The sequence below is a fragment of the Perca fluviatilis genome, chromosome 2 (assembly GCF_010015445.1).
Source record: "Perca fluviatilis chromosome 2, GENO_Pfluv_1.0, whole genome shotgun sequence".
NCBI lineage: Eukaryota > Metazoa > Chordata > Actinopteri > Perciformes > Percidae > Perca > Perca fluviatilis.
The window spans coordinates 43,962,440-43,981,982 of record NC_053113.1 but is presented as its reverse complement, the minus strand read 5'-3'; the positions used below and the strand labels follow the sequence as shown (position 1 = coordinate 43,981,982).

Below are 19,543 nucleotides of genomic sequence, written 5' to 3'. Positions count from 1 at the left end.
AACATTACATTTTTATTAAATGTTTTCTCCTGAAATCAGCCATCTTGGATTTTGTGCGTTCATTTTAATTTTATGAACACATGTTTGAGGACTTTAGGATTAACATAAACAAAATTGTACAGGCGTATTCAAAGTAGGAATTATTTCGATCTACTATTGCATTTAGGCTTGGGCATAGCATGGTGACTATAGTTTTAGCCTTTGACTGAATTTGGCGCCCTTTTCATACCTTTTTAACCCACGCAACTTGGCGCACAGATAGCTCGGCTGATGATGTCATAGACCAAAGATGTAATAACACCCTTTTTACGCCATTTACGGGTATGGAACTTTGTAAAACTCCTCTTAAGAGGACTCAACAGATCCGTCTCTAACTGGGTCAGAAGCATGTCAAGACTTTCACGACGTCAAATGGCAAAATGGTATTTTTGTGGAACGGTGTTTGCATGTTTTGCCATAACAAAGGAAGCTGTTGTAACTTGACTTTACATAGTCCAATCTGCCCCAAATTTCACATGATGGATGAAGATGTCTTAAGATGTCTTAAGGAATACATTCAGCATGTAAAATGTGGGTGCTGAATGTGGATACTGTTGATGTATTGCTGTACTAATATCTTGCTGCTCCCTGTTGCTCTGCCTGTCTTTTTGAGAATGCTTATTTTGTTTCTGTTGCTGTCTTTATGGCATTTTGTTGTCTTCTGTCTGTTGTTGTCTTCCGTACTAATGTCCTGCTGTTTAATGGTGCACTGGTCTCAATACATCTCGAGAAAGGACCACAGTTGAAAATTAGCTGGCAGGCTAACACTGACACATTTACAGAAATGTTGATTAATGTGCATTGTCATTATAAATTGAAGTGAAAATTAAATTAAACTAACTGAAATGTTACCTCAATGTTTCCTGGTGTAGGGTGCTCTATCCTCCTTAGCAAGGCCATCACCCTCTTCTGCAAGGTGGACCGGCCTGTGGAAACAAGACCAAAACTGTTAATGTAAACTATATCAGCTAATATTCACGGTCTGGAATCTGAATTTGGTAGATGACATCCCTCTGGGCATTTGGAACAGCATTATTGCAAGTCAGTAACACTAAGCTCCCTGATCTGTGCTTCTCTTCCATTGAGAAGGTATCTTTTTTGAAAGTAGACTTACCGCTTTCCAGTTGTATGCCTCCGCCACCTGCACAAGTTGTAGTTTACATCCATATCTCTCCAGACTCATATGTAGCGAAGACTGTATTGTTTGGCAAAAGTAGGTAAGATGTGAGATCACAATGACCTTGTCCTTTGACTTCCAAAATCAAATCTGTTCACCCCTGAGTCCAAGTGGATGTTTGTGCCAAATTTAAAGATATTCCCTCCAGGCGTTCCTGAGATATCGCATTCACAAGAATTGTGACGACGGACGTACAACCCAAAAATATAATGTCTCCGGCAAGGGCTATTATATATATATATATATATACACGTTACCGAAAATGGCTGTTAATAAATAGTTACCAATATGCATCAGGCATGATCTACTATAGTTTTAAGTACTTCTATGCAGTGTTGGGTGTAACGCGTTACAAAGTAACGCGTTACTTTTAAAAGCAGGTGTCTCTGGCAGAGACTGAAGTTAATTATACAAAAGCTATATTTGAACATAAAGCCAATCTATGGTTTATCAGTGAAGTGTCTGATAAAAAGTAACAAAGAAGTAAAAAGTACAAAGTAACGCGTTAAAGTAACGCAACTACTTTTTTCGGGAAAAAGTAAAGTAACGCGTTACTACTGAAAATTTGGTAACAAAACGTAGTTCCTTTTTCAATTCGGCGCAATGTTACTTTTCCCAGGGACAGATTTGACAGCGACACTGCCTTCTGAGCTGCACGCTCACAAGCTCCACAAGGTACGTGACAGAGGCTGGTAGTAGTGGAGCAAAGCTGCAGCCAACGCTAGCCAATTTTTGAGAGTGTTTTTAGCTTTGTGGCTTTTTACTGGATGGCGCTCTGAGCGGAGAACTATGTGACACATGCCACTACATCGCTGGGGACTGGCGGTTAAATCGGCCATCCTACAAACAGATCATGCCAGGCAGACACAAAGCTGACAACCTCACAGATGGATGCCATGGAGATGGGCTCATACATAGACAAAGCTACACGCAGCGGACCACTGTGGACTTGTGTCGGTCGCACGGACACGCAAGGACTTCCAGAAATAGGCTGCATGTGTCTATGACAATGCACGGACCATGGCGGCTGCGCGACCAGTACTACAAGTAGATATGGACATTACACATTAACACTGTGTAATGCAGATGACCTTGCCGATGTGCATTCAACCCACACTGGACTCGTTCATAATGAATCAGCAGTCACTCTGTGAGTAGAGAATCTGCAATGTAGCCTAGTTCAGACACTTCACTGATAAACCATAGATTGGCTTTATGGTCAAAGATAGCTTTTTATACAAAAGCTATCTTTGACCATAAAGCCAATCTATCTATTAACTTCAGTGTCTGCCAGTGACACCTGCTTTTAAAAGTAACGTAAAAGTAACGAGTAAAGTAAAAAGTTACTTTCCATAGGGGGTAACTAGTAAAGGATTACTTTTTTAAGAAGTAACGAGTAACAAGCAAACACTACTTTTTTAAAGTAACTTCCCCAACACTGCTTCTAAGGCTCACTTATGACCCACAAACCATTTTCCAGAAGTAGATGAGATGCAGACGTGATCCTGGAACCCACAGCCAGATGTTTTAGTCCTGTCCATGACTTCTGTTTTTTAGCACTCTCTCACGCTGCCCAGAGAATTCACCACTGTTTTTTTTGCTGCTGTTTACATTCCTTCTGATGCAAAGTTAAAAAATGTTCTAGAGAAATGCAGTACATTTTTTCTTCTTGTGTAACATAAATTTCATTGTGAAACCCTGTGCTGTAAAGGACAAGAAATGAACCTTGTATGAGGCACAGTTACTAATCCTAAACTCTGACGGCCATGCAGTTCGTAGAACATAACATTCCTAGAACGCTTTGTTTCTCGTGTTCCGACTGGACCAATTTGGGGATTATTAAGTTCCTCTGACCACAGTTCCTGTAACTCTTTTAGCTCCTACTTCAGGGCAGAGTCTTTCCCTTTTCCGCATAGTGACCTAGGTCTACATTGATTGGTCCAACTTATAAGTCACGCCCACTGTCAACCGGGAACTTGCAGTGCACTGTCTGTAAAAACCATGCAGTCTGTGTTAGCAAAACATTACTTGATTTACTTGACTACGTGAATTACTACGAGATGCTGGCCACATACACCACCGAGGAGGTGCAGAGGGAAAATCTCCAGTGAGTTAGCGCAAATGGGGATTTACCACACGGCCAAGCGGTGCAGAGAGAAGGTGAAGAAGGTGAAGAAGCTGAAACAAGACTACAAGAAGATAAAAGACCACAACAACCAGAGCGGTGCAAATCGCAAAACAAGCAAATGGTATGCCACTCTGGTATTCTTGGCCACTGTCCAGCATACTCTGGCAACGCCGCCACGAAGGACTCTGCCACCGGGTTCTTGGAGACGATCGTCTGCTCCAAGAACACTCCATCGGATGAGAGTCTTCAAGGTTGGTACTAATTTTATACTTAGCAGAATGTAAAGAAAGTGTGCCTTATAGGTTGTGAAATGTAAAAGATGCGCAGAATAATATAGGCTAATAATAGGTGGCTTGCTAACGATAGTTTGATAGCTTGCTTCGTCGACCAGAGTTTCTGTGTCGCTCCTGTTGGCACCAGTATCCCCCGTTGCCCTACACCAGGTAATGGAAATATAGGCCTATTGCACTGCATATAGAAATGTGTAATCTACTCAATAATAATGTAAAAGTGTAATACACTAAATCACAACAACAAACTACTAACATATCATGTACTCCTAGCAATTGATGTACTAAATATCTCCCTCCACACTCCCTGTCTTTTCCAGCAAAGAGAAAGAGGCCTGACTCCAGTATCCTTTCAACGGTGGAAAACCTGCTGGAGTCAGATGCTGAGCCGCAGAGGGACAGTGATTCCCGCTATGGTGAAATAGTGCAATTTCTTAAAGACCAAGCCAAAACAGAGGCTGATGAGCGTGCAGCTTTGGTGGCAAGGGAGGAAGAGATGCTGCTTCTAGGCTCACTGGATGGAGAGTCTCCTGCGCAGCGTCAACAGGCTGACACCCAGGCAGGAGGACCTGTGATCAACCCTTATTTTTAAAGATGTGTGTGTGTGGTTTCTGCACTTGTAAATAGTTTCACCGCACATATACATGCACTTATAAATAGTTCATATGCACATACGTGCACTTGCTAAAAGTTCATATGCACATGTAAAGTTATTCTTGCACTTGCACTTTTTAATATTGTATTAACTTCACTGTTTAGCATGCCTTCTACTTTTGTAAACAGGTCTTACGTTTATCTTTCCACTCTATAAAGTTTGCTGCGTTGTGTTTTACTTGGATATAAATAAAATATTTTATAGAAAAGTGGGTTACTACAGCTGTCTTATAACAAAAGGTCTTTTGTGTTCACACACCATCTTATCACACCTGTTGACATTCTTGTGAAATTCTTGCGTTATCATCACAAAAAGTCTACATGTTTGAATGGGCATCATGAGCACAAATGTCAGAATGCAACAATTCTACCACTCTGTAGTGGCACATCTGGCTGAGGAAAAGGGGTGTATTCAGTCCATTCCGCTCTATACTCTTCACCATGGGTCTCACAGAAGTCACTCCCTTACCCCTTCTACCCAGTCTGTGTCATCTTAAGACCTTAATGATGAAAATATTATTAAAAGCAAAACTTTTCGTCCAACGGTGTGGGTATGGCGTGGTGGCCATTTGGAGCATTTATCGATGAACGAAGAAGTTGTTGTAACTTTAGTGTACATTGTCCAATTTGGCCGAAATTTCTCATGATTGACAAGGGTCCAGGCCTGAGGACATGTACAGGCCAAAATTGACTTTTGGTCATAGCAACCCCCACTGGCAAAAGGAAATCAGCCTTATATGACAGGTCGACATGTGATACTGAGCCGCCCCTTATACGTTAAACACACCCACTTACTCAGGCCGCGCTCCTTTCATAACATTTGAACCGTTTAAGGTAGAGTCTTGTGTGAGGTCATTGAGTCATTGAACTCAGCAGAGAGTTCCTTCTATATTGGTGATGTTTGGCCAGCCCCCTATGCTTAAGCCACGCACCCTTTCATTACATTTGAACCATTTAAGGTAGAACCTTGTGTGAGGTATCGCTGAAATCAGCAGAGAGTTCCTTCTTCATTGTTGATGCTTTGGCCTGCCCCCTATGCTTAAACCACGCCCCTTTCATAACTGGTGACCCATTTAAGGTAGAGTCTTGTGTGAGGTATCATTAAACTCAGCAGTTTCTTTTTGATTGGTGATGGTTTGAGTCCTTGAAAAGCACTATACAAATTCAATTTATTATTATTAAGAAACTGCTGAGTTTAATGATACCTCACACAAGACTCTACCTTAAATGGGTTACCAATTATGAAAGGGGCCCAAGCACGAGTGCAAGGCCCCATCGGGACATAATTCAAAAATCCAAAATGTTGGTTTTTGTGCAAAAATCTCCATTTTACAAACACTTATTTGAGGACTTTAGGATGCACGAAAACTGTCAAAAGTTTGCAGCCATGTGCAGAATAGTAAACTTTCTCAATGTATATATACGAAAACTCACAAAAATTGGTACCCACATAAACACATGGGAGTTTTGCAAGACTGTACAGCGATTTGGCCCATACTTGTAAGCGGGCTCCATAGCGCCCCTAATGCGTGGAGAGCCTTAACTTAAGCATAGTTGCACCAATCTTCACCAAATCTAATATGCATATTGTTCTAATCATTACGGACATATTTCCCATTTACTTTCATTAGCTCCGCCCAACCGGAAGGCGGCCATTATTAATTTATGCATTTTTCATGTGTTTTATATTCTTTCGAACTAGTCCTAGGTCGTGATTTCAATCTTCTTGAATCTTTGCAGGTAGTATTTGTTGACCCTCATGACGATAAGTTATTAAAATTTTGCGCAAGTTACAGCAACTTCCTGTCTAAACAGAAAGTTGCGTTATCTTAGCAAAAATGATTCTGATTTCGACAGTGTGAAAATAATGTGTTTAATAACAATTTAGTCTACTTTGATTGCTTTCTCCAATGTTCTAAATATTGGTCTTTTGAATGATTCATAAGAAGCTCATCCCTGTGTATCACCGGATGTCCAGTGACAGTGCAGCATGGAGGCACTCAGAATGCCAACGCATGCCTCAACTTGATTATATGGGCCCAATGTCCAAAAACTGCAGCCATGAAGGCTATTTCTACATTCAATGAGGGTGCCTCTGCCATTCTGGCTGTGATGGAGACATTGTGGCTTCAGAGCACAGACTGTCAATGCAATGAAGGGTGATGACATGGTTAGGATCTCAAAAGCCAATAGTGTCCATTCCACCAGTGGAAAGCGGAGCCGTAAAAGTATAAGCACAGACAAAATAGTGAAAAGACATCAGCAGGAGATGGAGGAGGGCCCTACATATGGTGCTGGCATGGATATGTAGACTGTAAACTAACTTGGCGGAACTAGGCTGTGTAATGGTTGTGTTCTGTCAGTTTGAAGTTTGTGATGTAATGGTCTTCAGTTGAAGGCCATGTTGATGTGTTGTTTTGGATGTTATGATCAGTGATGGATGAAGAAATAATGTGTTTTGGATGTTAAACAGTGTGATACATGGATCTTACTTGGAACTGAAGGGATATGGGTCTGTAATTAATGGCTTTCAATAGAAATTAGTGGAATTTTGCTATAAAAATCTTTAAAGCCCGTTTTCTCAAAATGACTTTTCTCTCACACTCCAAGAACGAAATCTCCACTTCAGTAGCACCTTTATACACCACACTTTCCAGTCTTGTACCTATGAAGACAATTACAGAGGGATTTGTAAATATATTATTCCTAGCCTGATTTATATAGCATTTTATTCCAAAAAACATGGCGAAAATCGTTTTTTTAAGGCTATTGACAGTATATTCTGATTTACAGGATAACAAAAGTAGATATCCATAAATCCCTCTGTAATTTTTTCCCCATCTAATATGTGAACACAATGAAAAAATAATTTTGAACATGGCTTTATCCAATACTCAGATTTATTTTTTAAAATATATGCAAATTAGCGCATATTTCATTAGATAATGCATAATTTGCATATTTAAACATTAAATTACAGAAAACTTGTAATAAATTTTTTTCTCATCTTAATGTAAGTAATCAACTGGCAGAGTTTCATGGTGATATCTGCTAGTAAAAAATAATTCCCTATTCACCTGTAGTGTCTTGCCTTAAGTACAAAAAATGTTGAATACTTTAGAACTTCTACTTAAGTGCTGTGCTTAAAGAGCACTTCTACTTAAGTCACTTTTTTTCGTCCCTGACGACGCTAAGAGCCCACGGAAGCGGAGTTCGCGAAAGGAGAACCCAAAGCACGATGACGGCGAGGCAAAAGTCAGGAAATTTGACTAAGTGCGAGGTCTAAAGTCTGTAGTGAAATGCAATTGCAAATTTCCTCTTCACTGCATAAAAGGCCAAAACACTTCTACCTCAATTATAGCGCCCCCTAAAGGGCGATCAACACCAAATCTGGTGGAAAGCCGCAGAGTGGCATGTTGAACAATAATCTCAAATTTTGTGATGATAGCATTTACTGCAGCAGAGATATTTCCATTGCAAATTATTCCCATTTAAATGCATTGACTTATTTGCCAAAAGGCCTCCACGTTCATTATAGAGCTCCCTAATGGCCGACTTTGACCAAATTTGGTAGGGAGGCTCGGAGTGGGATGTCAAACAACAATACCAAGTTTTGCTTTGATACCTATTAATTTGGCCGAGATATGCTAAAGTTTGTGTTTTGTGGCTAGCTACGAAAATTAGTTTGCTTGTAAATTGTGAATGGTGTAACGTAGCAAAATTCTTTGGAAAACTTTAGGTCAGGTCTGTATGGAGATGCTACCAACCAAGTTTCGTGCCAATAGCTCGCACGGCCTAGGAGGAGATAGAAAAAGGTTGTTTTGCGCATTGCGCGATATTGTGAAAAAACTTCTTAGCGCAAATGGACAAATTACATATATCATCAGATTGAGATGGATTCAAGGAACACGTGGATATAAGGGTTTCTAATCTGCACTGTAGACTGTGGGAGTTATAGGCAAAAACATGTTTTACGTCATTATAGCGCCACCTAGTGGTTCATGTGTGTAATTTTTGGTAGGCAAGGTCCATGAACCATTGTACATAGGGTTGAAGTGGTGAATCCAAACCTGGGTCCCATTGTCGCTTATTTGGAGCAGTAGGATTACTGGAACCATTCAGCCTGTTCTGTGATGGGCTGATGCCGCTGGAGACGTCAGACAGCTTTACAGCACGCACAGAGATGAGAAGGGTATGTATCGACTTATCTAACTATGGGGGTTACGGTGAATAAGCTAAATTCCCAATAAGTCGGCGTGTTCCTTTAAGGGTTTCGGTAATAGGCGCGCAAAAATGGCTTGCTAGCACCCCCTAAAAAGTTTTAAAAAATATAGCCCCTGCAGTGTGTTTAACGTAGACTCATGAACCCTGGCAGACATATGTAACATGTCAAGATGTACAATAAAAGTCATTGTAGCCATACCCTAAACCCAACAGGAAGTCCGCCATTTTGATTTCAAAGTTCGAAATTAGTGCGATTTTGGATTTTGATTTCCACATGTCGTACTTTAACAAACTCCTCCTAGAGATTTCATCCGATCAACTTCAAATTCGGTCTGTGCCACTTAAGACGTTAAAGATGAAAAGTTGTTAAAAGAAAAACTTTTCGTCACAGGGCGTGGCCGTGGCGGGGTGGCCATTTTGTGCGTTTCGCCATCAAACAGGAAGTGGCTGTAACTTGAGTGTACATTGTCCAACTGGCTCGAAAGTTTTCAGGATTCATAAGAGTCCAACCCTGAGGACAAATAAAGGCCGATATTTACTTAACGTCATAGCGCCACCTAGTGGCAACAGGAAGTAGGCCTAAAAGTCAAGGCGCTATACTTTAACGAACTCCTCCTAGAGATGTTATCCGATGGGCTTCAAACTTGGTCTGTATCATCTCAACACCTTAAAGATGAAAAGTTATTAAAAGAAAAACTTTTCGTAAGACGGTGTGGGCGTGGCATGGCGGCCATTTTGAGTGTTTAGCAATGAACAAAGAAGTTGTTTTAACTTGAGTGTACGTTGTCGTGTCTGCTAAAAATTTCTCACGATTGACAAGGGTCCAGGCCTGAGGACACCTACAGGGCAAAATTTACTTTTGGTCATAGCGCCCCCTGCTGGCAACAGGAAATGCACCTTATATGAGAAACATCATCCGATTTACATGTAACTTATGGTGCGTTCTTTTTGTCCACCGAAGTTGTTTTCCGGAGTTACGACCCGGAAGTTGCAAAAAGAACGCCCCTGAGGTCGTATTTACGACTCGTCAAGTCGTCTGAACTCAGAGGACCCTGAGCTCACTTTCAAAGATGGCTACGTCGTGCATCACACGTAGTAAACATTGTGGTTTTCTACAATTTTAAGCACTTTTGCCTTTCTTGTAACCAAATGAAGAAGTCGTACACATAGCGCTGTATACTGCTACCTATAAGCATGTCGCTACAGTCTTATTATGAGTTAAATACCGCCTGAATAGTTATTTTGTAGCTTGTGCAGCTGAAATTGGCTAGAGACGCTCGGTTGCTATATGACAACAATGGCTTTAAGCCGAGTCTTGAGCAGAAAGCAGAGCAGTAGCCTAACGTTAACGTTAACGTTAATCAAAACGTAATTTTCATGTATCAAACTGTGAAATATATGTGCGTAATATGTCAATAACTGGGTGAATAGAATCCTAAATGTTACTAAAAATGTTACAAAAATCCATCTTTTCTCTGACTCGTAGTAATGTGTGACAAAAAGAACGCATCAACCCGCGGTTTTTCGACACGGATGTGACGTCACGCTCGAGCTACTAGTCGCGATTACAAGACAAAAAGAACGCACCATTAGAATGTGTGGTCTACATGTGATACTCCTATAATTTAACCACGCCCACTTACTCAGACCACGCCCCCTTTCATAACATTTGAACCGTTTAAGGTAGAGTCTTGTGAGGTGTCATTGAACTCAGCACAGACTGCCTTCTTCATTGGTGATGGTTTGACCGGCCCCCTAAGCTTTAGCCACGCCCCCTTTTATAACTAATGACCCGTTTGATGTAGAGTCTTGTGAGGTATCGTTGAACTCAGCAGAGACTTCCTTCTTCATTAATGATGGTTTGGCCCGCCCCCTATGTTTAAGCCATGCCCCCTTTCATAAATTCTGACCCATCTAAGGTGAGTTTTGTGTAAGGTATCATTAAACTCAGCAGAGACTTCCTTCTTCATTGGCGATTGTTTGGCCCGCCCCTCTGTGCTTAGCCATGCCACCTTTTATAAATGGTGACCCATTTAAGGTAGAGTCTTATGTGAAGTATAAATGAACTCAGCAGAGACTTCCATTTTTAATTTGTGATGATTTGACCCGCCTCCTATACTTTGGCCACGCCCCTTTCACAACTAATGAACCGTATGACGTAGAGTCTTGTGTGAGGTATCATTGAACTCAGCGGGGAGTTCCCTTTTCATTGGTGACGATTTGCGGTGTCTGAGTGCCGCGCAAATGCACGGTCGCAAGGAGCGGCTTCCGCCGGTAACCCCGACGTGCGCAAAGGAGCAAGGGCCCGTCCATCGCTGCTTGCAGCTTTAATTATTAGGGCCCGAGCACGAAAGTGCAAGGCCCCAACGGTGCCTTACACAAAACTCAACGGTGCCTTGCACTGAAAGTGCGAAGGAACCTATTGTTTTTCGTCAGATTATTTTTCCGAGTCCATCGTCGCATTTTTGAGGGGGTTAGCATGCACGAAAACTCACAACAATTTGCAAACATGTCACAACTGGTGAAAATTGCAAAGATTCAAAATAATTACTCATATGCACCACTAGGTGGCGCTATTGCAGAAAAACCCGCGTTTGGCCCTATAACTCCCAAGCCGTACATCACATTCAAAAACCATATATCTTTGCATTCCCTGGATCCAGCTGAATCTCCTGATATAGGCCACGCCCATTTCCGCCTAGACTTTTATGCGTGAAAAATGGCGATTTATTGAAAACCTACTTTGTCGAACTCCTCCTAGACCGTGAGACCGATCTGCATGAAACTTGGCATGTAGCCAAGTAAAGAATTTTTATAGGATAAAAATTGCACATATTACGTACAAACAAATGTGTGTAGCTAAGTATGAAAACACCAACTTTGCCATATCTCAACCAAAATAATTGCTATTAACCCAAAACTTAAGATTCTTGTTTGCCATGACCCTCTGGAGGTGCCCCACACATTTTACGAACATTGGCCACTAGGGGGCACTACAAGTACATAAAGTTTATACCTCGTGAACTGCTCATCCGATTTTTACAAAATTTGATTGGTACCATCTAGGGCCAGTCATGAGGCCACCCCTATAGTAAGGTACGGACTGGTCAAAGTGGGCGTGGCCTATGTGACCCTGATTGGTTTTAGCCCTTGGGCACATTTTTGACAGCCTCAATATATACGAAAACTCACAAAAATTGGCGCGCACATAAACACCTGGGGGCTTTGCGAGACTGTACAGCGATTTGGCCCATACCTGTAAGCGGGCTCCATAGCGCTCCCTAATGCGTAGAAGGCCTTTACTTGGACATAGTTGCTCCGATCCTCACCAGATTTAATACCCATATTGCTCTAATCATTGCAGACATATTTCCCATTTACATTCATTAGCTCCGCCCAACCGGAAGGCGGCCATTTTTAATTATGCATTTTTCAGGTGTTTTTCATTCTTTCGAACTCGTCCTAGGCCGTGACTTCAATCTTCTTGAATCTTTGCAGGAAGTATCTGTTGACCCTCATAATGAAAAGTTATCCAGAGAATTTTGATAGTTGAAAAAATGCGGAAGTTATAGCAACTTACTGTCTAAACAGGAAGTTGCGTTATCTTGACAACAATTATTCCGATTGCCCCGAAACTTGACAAGGATGTTCCTCCTGGCCTGTTTAGCAACTGTGCCAAAGTTGGCTGCAATCGGCCATTAGATGGCGCTGCTTTAATTTTTTTTATTTAATCATCAAAATATTGACACATGGGAAGCCTACTTTGTCTAACTACTCCTGGGACGTGAGTCCGATCGGCACGAAAACTTGCATATACACTCGGAGGACCCTCGTGACAAAAAGTTATCAAAAGAATATTGATAGCTAAAACAATGCGCAAGTTATGGAGGACCAACTTCCTGTAGGTGGGAGTGGAAACAGGAATGGTTATATCTTGCCAACGGCTATTCCAATGGACACAAAACTTAAGAAAGTTGTTCCTCATGTGCCAATGAGGCTGTTTGCCAAATATGTCGTCAATTGGCCTTTAGATGGCGCCGTTTTAATTTTTTTTAATTAATTAGCTAATTTGCTTTAAGCGAAACCTACTTTTTTTAACTCCTCCTAGAACATGAGTCCCATCTGCACAAAAATGTGCATGTAGACTCGGTGGACCCTCATGACAAAAATATATCAAAAGAATTTTGATAGCTAACACAGTGCGCAAGTTACAGAGGACCAACTTCCTGTAGGGGGCTGTCGAAACAGGAAGTTGCGTATCTTAACAAGATTTATTCCCGATTGACACCAAATATGACAAAGTTGTTCCGTATAGGGGTTTGAGCATCCAAGCCAAATTTATAGTGTATCGGCCATTAGATGGCGCTGTTAGAATTTTTTTTATTAATTATTCACATCGCGATATATGGGAAACATACTTTGTCTAACTCCTCCTGGGCCGTGAGTCCAATCTGCACGAAAACTTGGATATAACTCGGTTGACCCTCGTGACTAAAAGTTATCAAAAGAATTTTGATAGCTAACACAATGCGCAAGTTATGGAGGAACAACTTCCTGTAGGTGGGTGTGGAAACATGAACGGTTCTATCTTGGCAAAAGTTTTGCGATTTACATGAAACTTAGAATGTGTGGTCTACATGTGATGTTGCATTTGCCAGTACCCCCCGGGGCAAGAAGCGAGGGCCCGTCATCGCTGCTTGCAGCTTTAATTATTATCATTATTATTATTATTATTAGGGCCCGAGCACGAAAGTGCAAGGCCCCAACGGTGCCTTGCACTGAAAGTGCGAAGGAACCTATTGTTTTTCGTCAGATTATTATTTTTCCGAGTCCTTCGTCGCATTTTTGAGGGGGTTAGCATGCACGAAAACTCACAAAGATTTGCACACATGTCACAACTGGTTAAAATTGCAAAGTTCTGTAGTGATTGGGCTCGGGTGTTGCCAGGGGGCTCCATAACGCCCCCTAACGTGCGCCTTAATTCCGAAAAAAGTAATAAGTTAATATACCAACTTTTGAGGGAACATAGGTCTCATCTTGAACTCCATGGAGCTATTTTTAGAAAAAATTACAAAATTCTAAAATTTCCGAAATCTTGGTTTTCGTGCAATAATCTTCATTTTACGAACACTTGTTTGAGGACTTTAGGATGCACGAAAACTCTTAAAATTTTGCAGCTATGTGCAGAATATTAAACTCTTTCATCTGAATACACATTTAGGCTTGAGAGTGGTATGGTTGCTCTATAGCGCCCCCTAATTGGTTTTAGCCCTTGGGGAACATTTTGACGGGGCCTCATATACATCCGAAAACTCACAAAAATTGGCGCACATAAACACCTGGGAGCTTTGCGAGACTGTACAGCGATTTGGCTCATACCCGTAAGCGGGCTCCATAGCGCCCCCTAATGCGTGGAAGGCCTTAACTTGGACATAGTTGGTCCAATCTTCACCAGATTTAATAACCGTGAGCTCTTATCACTGGCGGACATAATTTCTCATTTACATTCATTAGCTCCCGAACCGCGGAAGGCGCCATTTTTAATTATGCATTTTTCAGGTGTTTTACATTTTCGAACTTGTCCTAGGCCGTGGTTTTCAATCTTCTTGAATCTTTGCAGGTAGTATCTGTTGACCGTCATGACGAAAAGTTATCCAGAGAATTTTGATAGTTGAAAAAATGCGATATGTTATAGCAACTTCCTGTCTAAACAGGAAGTTGCATTATCTTGGCAACAATTATTCCGATGGCGCAAACTTGACAAGGTCGTTTCTCATGGTAGAATTTGCATCTCTGCCAAACTTGGCGGCAATCGGCCATTAGATGGCGCGGTTTTAATTTTGTTTAATTAATCCGTAAAATATTGATATATGGGAAACCTACTCTGTCTACCTACTCCTGAGGCGCGAGTGCGATCGGCACAAAAACTTGCATACAGACTCGGAGGATCCTCGTGACAAAGAGTTATCAAAAGAATTGTGATAGCTAAAACAATGCGCAAGTTATGGAGAACCAACTTCCTGTAGGTGGGTGTGGAAACAGGAATGGCTGTATCTTGCGAATGGCTATTCCGATGGACACAAAACTTAAAACTGTTGTTCCTCATGTGCCAATGAGGCTGTCTGCCAAATATGGCGTCAATTGGCCTTTAGATGGCGCGGTTTTAATTTCTGTAATTAATTAGCAAATTCGCTTTGAGCAAAACCTCCTTTTTTAACTCCTCCAAGAGCGTGAGTCTCATCTGCACAAAAATGTGCACGTAGACTCGGTGGACCCTCATGACAAAAACATATCAAAGGAATTTTGATAGCTAACACAATGCGCAAGTTACAGAGGACCAACTTCCTGTAGGGGGCTGTCGAAATCGTTGCGTATCTTACCAAGACTTATTCCGATTGCCACCAAGCATGACAAAGTTGTTCCGCATAGGGGCTTGACCATCCAAGCCAAATTTAGAGTGAATCGGCCATTAGATGGCACTGTTAGAATTTTTTTTATTAATTATTCACATTGCGATATATGGGAAATCTACTTTGTCTAACTCCTCCTGGGCCGTGAGTCCAATCTGCACGAAAACTTGGATATATACTCGATGGACCCTCGTAACTAAAAGTTATCAAAAGAATTTTGATAGCTAACACAATGCGCAAGTCATGGAGGAACAACTTCCTGTAGGTGGGTGTCGAAACATGAACGGTTCTATCTTAGCAAAAGTTATTCTGATTTACATGAAACTTAGAATGTGTGGTCTACATGTGATGTTGCATTTGCCAGTACCCCCCGGGGCAAGAAGCGAGGGCCCGTCATCGCTGCTTGCAGCTTTAATTATTATTGTAACTGCTATAAGGCATTATAATGTGATTATAATTCACTATACGCCTTAGTGTTCACTGTTTGCTTTAAGTAAAGTGAAAAATAATTATTTATCTATGCAAGAACACTTTGTAAAATGTATTTATATGTTTAACAGAAATGTTGTACTTTTTTGAAATTTGAAACAACTTTTTGGTAAAGAGCAACTGAATGATGGACATTTCACTAATGTAAAGACTCAATTTACTCAAATTATAGATTATACCTGAAAGCATTTCTACTTACCCTGTGAAGTAAGCTTGTCACTCACTGACATACTTTTTTTTGCAAAGATAATGGTGTATTTCTCATGGTTGTAATACATTGTAGCCTAATATTTAAAATCAATTTGGTGTAACTAAGTAACAGAAAATGGTTAAAATAGCGTATGTATATATGTGTTGCTTTGTATATCTGATTGGGTGGAGATGCATCAGCCGCATAAGTCCTGCATTTAGCTTTCTTTGATTGACAGATCATGACGCACCTGCTTGCTTGCGTGAGAGAGAGGACGTGCTTGTAAGCAGCAACACGAGCAAAGAAAACTACAAAAAGTTGACATCAACAAGGCATTTTCGCCCCCCCAGGACTGCAGCATACTGGATGTTTTTTCACACTGGAGTGTGAAATACTAAGACCAGCCCGTCTCGCACCAACAACCACGCCACACTCAAAGTTGCTTAGATCACCTTTCTTTCGCATTCTGACATTCAGTTTGGAGTTCAGGAGATTGTCTAGACCTGGCCCACACCCCTAAATGCATTGAAGCTGTTGCCAAGTGATTGGTTGATTAGATAATTGCATTAACGAGAAATCTTACAGGTGTTCCTAATAATCTTTAAGGTGAGTGTAGCTGCGTAAATTATAAACTGTATTTAACTGTAATTATGCAACTGTGGGTGTGAAAAGTGATGTGTCAAACTCTAGAATTGTATTAAGTTATTGTAAATAATTATTTAGTTAATAAGCGGTAGGATTAAATAAGATTATACTTCTACCAACTCCTTTTCGCACATGTAAATTAAGGACATTCACTAAATATTACATTCATATATTTATATTATATTTTGTTGGATATGTTTTCAACAACTGCTATTGTCTTTTTTTGTTGTTGAATATAACATAAAATTAAAAATTTTAATAAATAAATGGTTGGTCGATATGTTCTTGTACCGACCAAATTCTCATAGGTTGGACAATCGCTGGTCATTGTTTCATAAGGCCGCCACGAAATGTCAGACGCTCTTCTGAAACACCCAACTGGGAGCTTTGGAGGTGCAGCGTTTTTTCAGCTAAGACACCTTTTTAGAATGTGCTTGCTAGGATACAGAATATCCGCAGAAGTAAATATGGCAGTGGTCAGCAGCATATGGGTTGGCCCTGTCCTTATTATGCATCCATGGTGGCACAAGGTGGAGTGCTATCTATGGATGAAGGGAAGGCTGAAGCACGTAGGTAGAGAGGACAGATATATACGGACCAGCAGTAGTCATTTCTCCTGCATTGTTGTTGTTTAGCACCTGTACATATCTGATGTGACGGTTGGTCTTTGTGGTATTTGTACAATATGTAACTTTCTGCAGCTAAAGGTCTCGCAACCAAAACAATGGATGGTAACCACAGACTTTTGATGACATTGGGAAGTTGCGTGGAATTATGGGTGTTGTAGTTTTTAGTGTTACATACCTTCGCTGGTTAGAATGCATCTGTTCATGGACGAGTTTACCCATTCAAGTTTATTCACGTTACATTTAGTAACGTTTATTAATGTTATTCTAAAAAAAAAACTGCAGTTTCCCCAACATAATAACGTTTTTCCTGATTAGATTGTTAGCTGACCAGTTAGCTAGTGAGCCAACAAGCTAACATTAGCCAGCAGCTAAATCACAAATTATTTCACATATCAATGTCACCTTCACTGGCATATGAAGCTGTTGGCTCTGCTGAAATGGCCTCATAATCTAGTCTTCAATTGTCCTATTGTTATTAAGATTTCCCAGTATTCCATTAAAACTCACTGTAATTCACCTCCACACCAGTGTGTGCGCCGTCTGCGCCCTGCTGGTTAATCTGCTCCTCTTTGTCTCTCTCTCTCTCTGTCGCGCCCCCTACCCCTGCATTCACTGCTTCGATTTGAAAAATAGGGAGGGAGATGAGTCTGAGAGTTAGAGCAAAAGCTTCCAAAATATGGGAGTATTTCAGGCCAACTGGTAAAAGAGTTGTCTGTACACTCTGTCAAACTTCACACAGGAGTTGTTCAAGACGTACGGAGCGGTTTTTCTCTCCTCCTTGTCGCCTCGGGGCTCCATAAAGATGCGCTCACAGAAAAGGAAAAGACAATGTAAGTATATGATTATTAATGAAACGGCGAGCTAGTCTATACTGTTTATTAACTCTTGAGAAGTACAATGACTGTATGTTAAACAGGCTACTTAAACTTGGCAGTAATGTTTTAAACCCCACCGTGGACGCCAGTTTAAACGCGGGTGAATTGCTTTATAAAAGTGTATTTTTAGGGGTCCAAGCCCGAGGGGGCATGGGAACCACGTGTTACAAGGTAACGCGGTTTACATCTCCAGCGGAGCTGTGGAAACCTATTGTTTTTCTACTGATTATTCTTCCTCTTCTTCTTTTCCATTATTCTTCTCCGCCTAAATCTCCGACTACAGCCTAAACCATACAAGGTGGGGGGTTGCCATTTTCAGGACTGGTCCAAAACTCAGCAAGGACCTCATGCTCAAAAATTGACCCACTTCCACCACTAGGTGGCGCTATAGCAGATAAAACGCGTTTGGCCCTATAACTCCCACATCGTACACCCGACATTCAAAAAACGTACATCTACTCCCTGGATAAATTTGTGTAGCCAACTATGCCAACTATGAAAACACCAACTTTGCCATATCTCGGCCAAAATAAATGCTATCAATGCCAACCTTTAGATTCTTCTTTGCCATGACCTTCTGGAGGTCCCCCACGCGTTTTACCAAAATTGGTCACTAGGGGGCGCTACAAGTACAAAAAGTTTATATCTCATGAATGGCTCATCAGATTTATAAAAACATTGATGGGTACCATCTACGGGCCAATCCTGAGGCCAACCCTAGAGTGGGGTACTGAGGGGTCAAAGTGGGCGTGGCCTATGGGACCCATGTCTAAATTTACCACTTACACTAATGTGAATAACTTTAAATTTACAGGGTAGATGGACAATGGGCCATGGACCACACCTACCACAAATTACACATGTGGACCAGTAGGTGGCGCTATAATAGATTTTTGTCTTTAACTTCCACATTACACATCGCACATTAGAAATTCTTACATCCACGTGTTCCTTGAATCAAGCTGAATTACCTGATATAGGCCACGCCCATTTCCGCTTACGTTTTTTCGCAATATCGCGCAATCCGCAAAACCAACTTTTCAAACTCGTCCTAGGCCGTGTGACCGATCTGCACAAAACCTTGTAGATAGCATCTCCAGATAGACCTGACCAAAAGTTGTACAAAGAATTTTGCTACGTTAAAGTATGCGCATTTGACGACCAAACAAATTTCCTAGCCAGCTACCACACACATATCATATCTCGGCCAAATTACATGTTATCAGCAAAGAACTTGAGATCCTTGTTCAACATCCCACTACAATGCTCTTTACCAAATTTGGCGAAATTCGGCCTTTAGGGGGCGCTATAAGCAACGTGTATTTGTTTTGGCCAATAACTCAATGCACTTAAATGGGAAATTTGCAATTGCAATATCTCTGCCACAGTAAAAGCAATCAACACTAAACTTGTGATTCTCGTTCGGCATGCCGCTCTGAGGCTCTGTACCAAATTTGGCGAATATTGGCCATTAGGGGGCGCTATAGTCAACATATACCAATTTGGGCCTTTTAACCCCTTCTGAGGTCGAGCATGTTGTATACAACGCCAACGGCACTTTATAACTTCATAATTATAAATAGTCGAAACTTAGGGTCTTTTGGAGCTAAAAGCTAATAGTTGCCCCTTTCTGCTCATGTTTTTTTTGTCTTCCTAGCCCTTACAGAAGGTTTTGCATCCAGCCTAGAAGTCCAGAGTTTTTCGGGTCTTTGTGAAATTAGTCCATACTGTTACATTCCAGATTGATACTTTGTGTAAGAAATGTTAATAGTTTGTCCTTTATGAGTTATAAT

The 19,543-nt window shown here is 41.1% G+C and overlaps 1 protein-coding gene across 7 annotated transcripts in view; it reads right to left on the bottom strand.

The window, feature by feature from the left end:
- nf1a (neurofibromin 1a) overlaps positions 1–19,543 on the bottom strand; it is a 393,989-nt gene that overhangs the window by 238,575 nt on the left and 135,871 nt on the right. For all 7 annotated transcript variants that reach the window (XM_039824923.1, XM_039824958.1, XM_039824930.1 and 4 more), the window contains exon 18: positions 892–965. In XM_039824923.1, coding sequence (XP_039680857.1) covers positions 892–965 — 74 coding nt within the window. The remainder of the gene's footprint in view (positions 1–891; positions 966–19,543) is intronic.